The sequence below is a fragment of the Artibeus jamaicensis genome, unplaced genomic scaffold (assembly GCF_021234435.1).
Source record: "Artibeus jamaicensis isolate MK-2021 breed Jamaican fruit bat unplaced genomic scaffold, CSHL_Jam_final contig_851, whole genome shotgun sequence".
NCBI lineage: Eukaryota > Metazoa > Chordata > Mammalia > Chiroptera > Phyllostomidae > Artibeus > Artibeus jamaicensis.
The window spans coordinates 16,179,311-16,187,202 of NW_026521986.1; the positions used below are offsets into that span (position 1 = coordinate 16,179,311).

General features: G+C 54.7%; 1 protein-coding gene across 3 annotated transcripts in view; it reads left to right on the plus strand.

The window, feature by feature from the left end:
- Window positions 1-7,668, plus strand: part of ADCK1 (aarF domain containing kinase 1) — a 111,991-nt gene extending 104,323 nt beyond the window's left edge. For all 3 annotated transcript variants that reach the window (XM_037145271.2, XM_053673287.1, XM_053673286.1), the window contains 2 exons: window positions 4,719-4,912; window positions 5,887-7,668. In XM_037145271.2, the coding sequence (XP_037001166.2) occupies window positions 4,719-4,912; window positions 5,887-6,058 (366 nt within the window). In that variant the 3' untranslated portion in view covers window positions 6,059-7,668. The remainder of the gene's footprint in view (window positions 1-4,718; window positions 4,913-5,886) is intronic.
- The last annotated feature ends 224 nt before the right edge of the window (window positions 7,669-7,892 follow it).

Sequence of the window (7,892 nt, forward strand, 5' to 3'; positions counted from 1 at the left end):
GAGTCCCCAGCGACTGTCTCACACACACGCCTCGCGCCACTTCTGCTCTCTCCTCCTGGGGACTGTCTCCGTTGTGTGGTTCCTCTGGGGCACCCCACTGGGGAGTGTGCTTCAGTTCTCATGCACTGTCTCTTGTCCTGTTGCTCTACGGAGTTTTTAGTGAAACGGCTTTTTAGTTCATTTCTTCATCAGAACTAGATAGTAGTTCTGTGGTGTCTGGGCTGAGACCCATCCGAGTGACATCTCCTCCCTGCACTCATTTTCACCTCTGCCCCACCACAGGGACTCTTGCATTCTTCCTGGCTCAGCTCCCTCCCTCCCTGGCCTCTCAGTCCACCATGGAATGGACTTCTGCCTTCCCAGCCTGACAGTGTGCCAGGCTGAGGCAGACTTGCTGGTGTCCGTGTGGGAATGGGCTCGGGCGAACCACAAGGGACAGGGTCCTGCTTGTGCAGTAGGAAAGTCCTGGGTTCTAGTTCCAACACCCGCTCTTCCTGGTGGCATGACCTTGGTAGTTCCTGTCACCTCTTTGGGCCTCAGGGGGTTGCCCTGTAAGCTGCCTTGTAGCAGATGGCTTTAGTAATAGCTAGATCTAGAGTGTCAAAAGGTGTCACTGAAGAGGGCACCTGTTGCCATCTCTTGGTTCTGCTTTCCTCCAAGTTTCCATCATTCTCCAGCAGCTTGGTGGCAAAGATGGCCACCAACCGCCCCAGGCCTACACAGCTTTAGAGCTTGTCCTCTCAGAAGAAGACAGGCAGCCTCCCTCCTCTGTTGAATGAGGATGGAAATTTCTGCTTTACTGATGGTGCATGAGAAGTGCTGTCCACAGCTCCTGAAGCTCATTCACTGAGCGAACATTTGTTTTCGTTGGGCCCTGGACTAGGTGCCGAGGACCCCGCGGTGAGTGGACAAACAGTCCTCCTTTGTAATTTGCACTGTGGTTGAGGGAGACAGATAGTAAACCAGCGAACAAACAGGTAAATGAAATAATTGCAGGTTGTACGTATCAGGAGGGAACAAGCTTGTGTTGGGGGTGCCAGAAATGGAGTGCTCAGAGGAGAGAGCCCCGAGGGGCTGACATTTAAAATGGGGCCTGGAGGACAAGACAGGCGCCAGCCGCAGGAAGAGCTGGGAGGCAGCATCCCAGGCGGAGAGTGCACAGTGTCCCAAGGCCTGGGGGCGGGAGAGCTCGCTGAGGTCCGGAGTGTGTGGGGGCGGGTGGTGGAGTGAGAAGAATTGAGCACCAAGCAGAGAGAGCATCGCTCTGGGCGTATAAGCCATGGGAAGAAGTTTGGATTCTAAGTACAAAGCAAAGCCTTCGACAGGCTTTAAGCAGGAGAAGGACATGCTCAGACTTGCCATTTTAAGCATCTCCCCGGAGTGGGGCAAGATGAGGAATGGGGTGATTAGCGAGGAGGCTGGGGCAGAGCTCCACGTGGAGAGGTGCTGGGGGTTCAGACTACGCTCATGGCAACGGAGGTGGAGAGAAGCAGGTGGACTTACATTTGAGGGGCTTTTTTGTCGGCTTGGATGTCAAGAGGATGAAAAGTCGCGTCATAGCCCTTTGGGGTGAATCACAGGGCAGGGGAGGGTGGTGCTGCTTTCTGGCCCAGGGAAGGCTTTGAGAAGGCTGCATTTGGGGTTGGGAGTGTCAGCAGTTCTCTCGGGCATTCAGGTAGAGGTGTCATGGGCTCTTAAGCCTGGAGCTCAAAGAGGAGGTCCAAGCTTGAGGGAAATTTGGGAGTCCTTATCAGACAGGTGGTATTTACAGCCACAGGAGTGCACAAGTGGGTCACCTGGCCCAAGTGGGTACTCAGTAGACAATATCTGATTTTATTAACTAAGTTTGAATTTTATTTTTGCATTTTTATTCATTGGTAAAGACCCAGCATGAATGCTCCTGTAGTCGTCTGCTTGGGTTGCCATAACAGAATGCCTCCAGCTGGGTGTCTTAACAACACAACTGTGTTCTCTCGCGGTTCTGGAGCTCGAGTGCGTAGCAAGGTATCATCAGGGCCAGCTTCTGGAGGGGGCTGTCTCCCTGGCTTGCAGATGGCCGCCTCCTCGTTGTGTCCTCGCATGGCCTGCCTTCTGTGTGCGCACTCCTGGCATCACTTCCTCTTCTCACAGGGACATCGGTCCTGTTGAATTAGGTGCCCCACCCCTTTATAAATTCACTTAACTTTAATTACCTCCTTAAAAACCCTGCCTCTAAGTAATCACACTGGGGTTAGAACTTAGGGATTTTGTGGGGGCACAATTCAGTCCAGAGCACCGGCCCAGGAAGCCTGTCCTCATACCTTTGCCAAAAGCGATCCCTTAATACTTGTGTCGCACATGTGCAAGCACCTTATACTCCGTCTCCTGTACCTACATGAACTCTGACTCGTCGGTGAGGACCTGAACCGTGGGCATTCTGTCTGGTCCATCTTTTATAAGGTCTCTGCTGTTCTGGGGCCAGGTCCAGCAGAGAGGCGTTTGTGTAGGTTCTGGAGACATAGACAACATTCGCTCGCTTTGGACAAAAACCCAGGTAGAGAATAAACTTAGCCACTCTTGGCGAGCCTGGTCTCTGAGATGTAAGGGCCCACTTTTCTGAGTCCTAGTCTAACTTAGAATTCAAGGACCCTGCAACATTGTATCAAGGAGGAGGTTTCCCAACTAAAAGTGGTTTCAACAGTTAGGAACCTGTGCTCTCCATGTAAGAAGCCTGGAGGTGGGTGGGCGCAGGTTGACTGTCTCGGGCTCTGGGCCGACTCCTCTGTGATTATCTTGGTCTCCTCTCGTGATGCCAAGATGACTCACTGGGTTCGAGCTTCACCTCTTTATTCTGTGGTGACCAGAGGTAGGAGTGAGGGCTCTTCTCATATATTGTTTCTCAAGAACAAAAAAACCCTTCTCAGAAGCCCCCCAAAAGATTCCTCCTTGTGTCTTATTGGCCAGAATTATGTCACATGTTCATGTGTAAACCAGTCACTTAGCAGGGGCTTTAAGCTCAGAGCCGGTATTTTGTGAGATCAGTCAGTGACCTGGGGCGAGGGAGGGGCCCTGCGTCCCTGAAGAGCATAGCCCCAAGGGGCCAAAAGAACAAAAAGGGGGTTCTCTTTACAAAGGAGAATGGGGGGAAGGCTGTTCAGTGGGGTCTACTGCCAACACTCACCATCCCGACTTACCCGGACACGTCCAGTCTTGAAGGCCAGTGTGGGTGGGCACGGGTGCCTTCCATTCGGCCCGAGACGGGCTGTTGCCAGGCCAGTCCCTGCCTTGCTAAAAGGGGTCCCTGTGGTGAGCGGGGCTTCGATGAGGGCTTAGCCCTCTGGCAGGGTGACCTCCAGCTGTGGTGGGAGGTGGCGAGCAGGCAGACGGCCTCTGGGCATCTGGCTCTGTGCTGAGATGTTCCAGTCTGATGGCTCCTGCCTGAGGGGCGTTTCAAATTCCACAGCAGCACGGCTATCAGAGGTGCACACGCGTTCCTCAAAGGGCAGTGAGCTCTGCTTCTGCTGCGGAACACTGCCAGGCGGTGCAGCCTTTGGCAGCACGGGGGCACCCCTTGTGATTCCAGTTGGCACCGGGCACCTCCCCATGCCTTATCTCTGATAGCCCTCTTGGTGTTGCTGGGAGGTGAACACGGGGGGTACTGGCAGCGCCAGTTTGTAGGCGAGGACACTGGCTCAGAGAAGATGGAAGGACTTGCCCAGGCTCACGTAGCCCACTGTGAGGTGGGGGGCAGGGTAGCCTGGTGGTGAGGCTGTGGGCTTGGGAGCAGGACTTCCAGAGCTGGGGTCCTGACACACCACTCACCAGCTGTGGACGACAGGAAAGTTACTCTAGCTCTCAGTGTCTCAGTTTCCCCTCTTAAAGCAGGTAACACACTTGCTTGGTTAGGGTTGGTGTGAGGATTCAATGAGTTAACACACACAAGCATTTTCAAACTGCCTGGCCCGCTCGGTGAATGTGCAGTATGTGTTGGCTGTTGTCAACTGTCATTCTCATTGTTTCTCTGGACACCAAGGAGGGACCAGAGCCTCACTGCCACACTCAGGACTCTAGTAGGGGGCAGTCATCTGCCCAGAGCCATGGAGAGCTCAGGGACAGTGGGAAGCCAGAGCCCAGCATGGGCAAGGGCTAGCTAGCCCCGAATGCTGTTCTGGGCATCAGGGCCTTGGGCACGGATAGGCTGAGATGGGCTCCGAGGGGAGCACAGCAATAGGCAGGGCTGTGTGGGCGGCAGGGGCGCTGGGTATGGTGCAGGGTATGGGCAGGACTTCGGAGCTTGGATGGGGTCAGGAGCTCAGATCTGTGAGCTGCAGTAGCCTGGGCTTGGCTGAAGGGATGGGGGACGTGACTCAGCCGATGCTCACCTCCAGGGCTCCTTCTGAGGCTGACCTGAAATTGGTGGCCAGTAAAGAAGCCTTGAAGAGTAACTCAGGGGTGGGCACCTAAGCTGAGAGGATCCAGCCTCATTGCATGGTTGGTGGGAAGGTTGGCGCAGTTGGTACTGGTTTGGAGGCTTGGAGGATGGGTGTTCATCAGACATCAAATGTCAAGTCTTGTCCTAAGCTTCCCTTTCAGGAGGGTTTCTAGTAGCACCAAGGCAGCTGTGCCAGAAGCTCCCTCCTGGAGTGTCCTCACAGCCCCTCAGGTGACAGGCTTGGGTACTGCCATCCTGGGCTCCATTTCCCACACCAACTATTTCTGTCTCCCTGTGGCTGCTCTAGGACTTGGAGATCCGCAACAATGCGGCCAACTACCTCCCCCAGATCAGCCAGCTCCTCAACCACGTGCCACGCCAGATGCTGCTCATCTTCAAGACCAACGACCTGCTGCGCGGCATCGAGGCCGCCCTGGGCACCCGCGCCAGCGCCAGCTCCTTCCTCAACATGTCACGTTGCTGCATCAGAGCGCTGGCCACGTGAGTGCGGGCTCCGGCCCCTCTGCCCCTCCAGCCCCAGGAGTCCTGCTCCCCTCCACTTTCTCCCACTGGTCCCCAGGGCCCTGTCCCCGTGTCCCAATATCCAGATCTCCCTGCAGGAATTTAGGGGCAGGGAGCTGCTTCAGCACACTGGCCGATGCCTTGGGGCAGTGTTCTGGGTGGTCCAGAGGGCCACCTGCACTTGAAAATGGTGGGGTCTAGGTCCTTACCCTCTCAGTCATGCTTTTCAAGTGATTCTTACCCTCAGTAAAGTTTGAAATGTTTTCTGAAGGTCTCAGTCTCACCCAAGTGTCCCCTGGGCTTGGGACCAGGATGGCCTGATGCACATTCCACCTCTGCCTGGTCCCGGGACCTGTCTCCCCAGAATTGGCCAGGAAGCCAGTGGCCAGGCAGCGAGGCAGGGATGCCAGTGTTCTTTCCCCTACAGGTGTGGTTGTGACACAGGAAAGGGTGGCAGCTGACTCTGGGCTCTCTCAGGATCTCGGGTCGTTTCAGATGCCTCACCACCCCTGTGGTGTGGATGGACAGTGGAAGGGCACTTCCTCAGGGAGGTGGTGACAGAGGAGCGAGAGTGCTGGGCGGCACAGGTGTGGGCAGGCTCGTGCTGTGGCCAAATTCTCTCCCCGGAGAGGGGAGGCCTCCACCGGCGTCATCTCCCAGCCCATCCGGCCCACGCAGGGAATGGGCCGTTTTCTCCGACTACTTGGTGAAGGGAGAGTCGACCACCTGTATCACATGCCCACTATCAAATATCAAATTAACTCGGAAAACTTGGAAGGCTGAGTCCCTCTGGTCCCTGATAGGCAGTGGTATGATCACGTGACCAGGATTTGTGCACTGGGGCGGGGGCTGGGGAGCTGGCAAAGCCACTCTCTTCCATTTTTCTAAACAATCCCAAGTGTTTCTTGCCTCTTTATCTCTGGTTCTCACCTTTCTTCTTGTCCTTCCTGCAGGCACAATAAGAAGACTACCTGTTCGTTCTTCAGAAGGACGCAGATCTCGTTCAGCGAGGCCTTCAGCTTATGGCAGATCGACCTTCATGAACTCATTCTGCGGGTGAAGGCTTTAAGGCTGACCAGCTGGGTCTTGGCCCTGCTTTGCTGGTTGTTGCCTGCTCCACACTGAGTGGACCTTCTGCCCCCTTCCCTTTTTGGGGGGGCTCTGTGGTGGCAAGGGGTCTTTTCACTCATTCTTGGGGCACGTCTCTACCAGTTGCCCTGTTTCTGCCACATGGTGGCCTGGAGCCCATGGTCACGGCCCCGAGCACCGTCCTGCTCCGCTTCTGGAATTCCTGCCCCACACTGCAGCTCCTGTCTCAGGGCCCACACACTGTACCATGCTATAGGTTTCTGTCCTTGTCCGGGGCGACAGCACAGTCTGCTTTCCCACTCCCCGAGGGTGCCATTGGGTTAGATGTCCCCTCACTTCCGTTAGTCCCTCCCGTGTCAGGATGGACCGTGAGTGCCACCGAGGGCACAGTTAACTTGCAGGAAGTTTGATTTTGTGGGAGGGGGCGTGGTCTCTGAGCTTGCTGGAGATCAGGGTCCCTCTCCTTGCCCCGCCACTCCCCAGAGGTGTCTGTCTCCCCTTAGCGAGTCTCTGCTGCAGCTGTGAGTTCACTGCTGTCATAGGGACCCCTTTGGTGTCTTATGTGCTGTGTTCGGAGAGACCCCCTCAGGGTTGGCAAGCAGTTCTCGGTCTGGGTGTGAATCCACTTTGGCCATCAGGTAGGAGTAGCCCTGGACACCACGTGCCCTTGTGTTCTGCTTGGCTTTTTGCCTCTGTGTTTCTCCTGCCTGCCACTGTGGGGCCACTTCCGGCTTCTGGTAGGTTCTGTCATGTTCCAAGACTCAGACCTTGCTTGCAATTGTTCAGAAGCCCAAGACCAGAACTCAGGGCTCAGTTGAAACCTCCGATTTTGGTTCTCCTGGGTTCTCACCTAATTCCCAGTGACCAGGCACCTGCCTTGTCCTATTAATTGCTTCCTGACTTAGCCCTTTGGTTTATCTGATGGCCCCAGTGCTGGAGACTGTAGACTGAACCTCACTTACTGTGGCTAGGGTTCCACTCTGAAACCTCCTTGTCACCTGTCCAGACTCTGTGCTTTGCCTTATTGCCTGCTGCCCCCTCCCAGCGGGGTCTTCTGCACCTATTTCTGGGACATCCCGGGCTCTGGCTGTAACTCCTGGGCCTGTACAGTCTGTAGGGGCTGCACGGTCTCCAGAGGCTGCCGGGTTGGAGTCCCCTGGCTTCCGTTAACCCTTCCTTTGTTAACTAGTAGGAAGTCCAAGTTTGTTGGAGGGGAGTATGGTCTCTGGGTTTGTTGGAGAACAGGTCCCCTCTCCTTGCCAGTCACACCCCAGAGCTGTCACCCCCCAGATTCAGGAGGGTGTCCTAGCTCTCACTGAGCACACTTGCTCTCGGACAGTGATTATCTTTGAGTCTCTCTGATCCTACTCTACCCGATTCATGGGGCAGAAAACCCCCGAATTTGAGCCTAGTTTCTGTTCTTATTAATCCTAATACAATGAGCAGATTTTCCACTGACCAGAGACAATTTGCAATCCCTTTATTTCCTGAAAGAAATAATTGTTCTTAGTGACCATTTGGATGTATCTAAGCACCTGAGAATAATTTGCAAGATCTGCTATTAATCATGAGGATGCATACTGTATGTTATATTTTATGGTGTCTTTTGTAGTTACTGAAGTAAATACATATGTCCTTTTCTTCAAGGTAGTGGTTACTTGCTTTTCACTTTTGGTTTAGTGGTTGGCTTCCTGCCAGCCTGGGATGTGAAACATCAGCCTGCTGCCCGTGGGCCCAAGCACCCAGAACAGATACCCAGGCAGTGGAGAGGGGCCGGGAGAGTTTGGGCGCAGGGCAATTTGAGAGTAGGAGAGGAGTAAGCTGTTGACTACTGAGTGCCTCCCACACTCGAGAGAACATGTGAGTCACC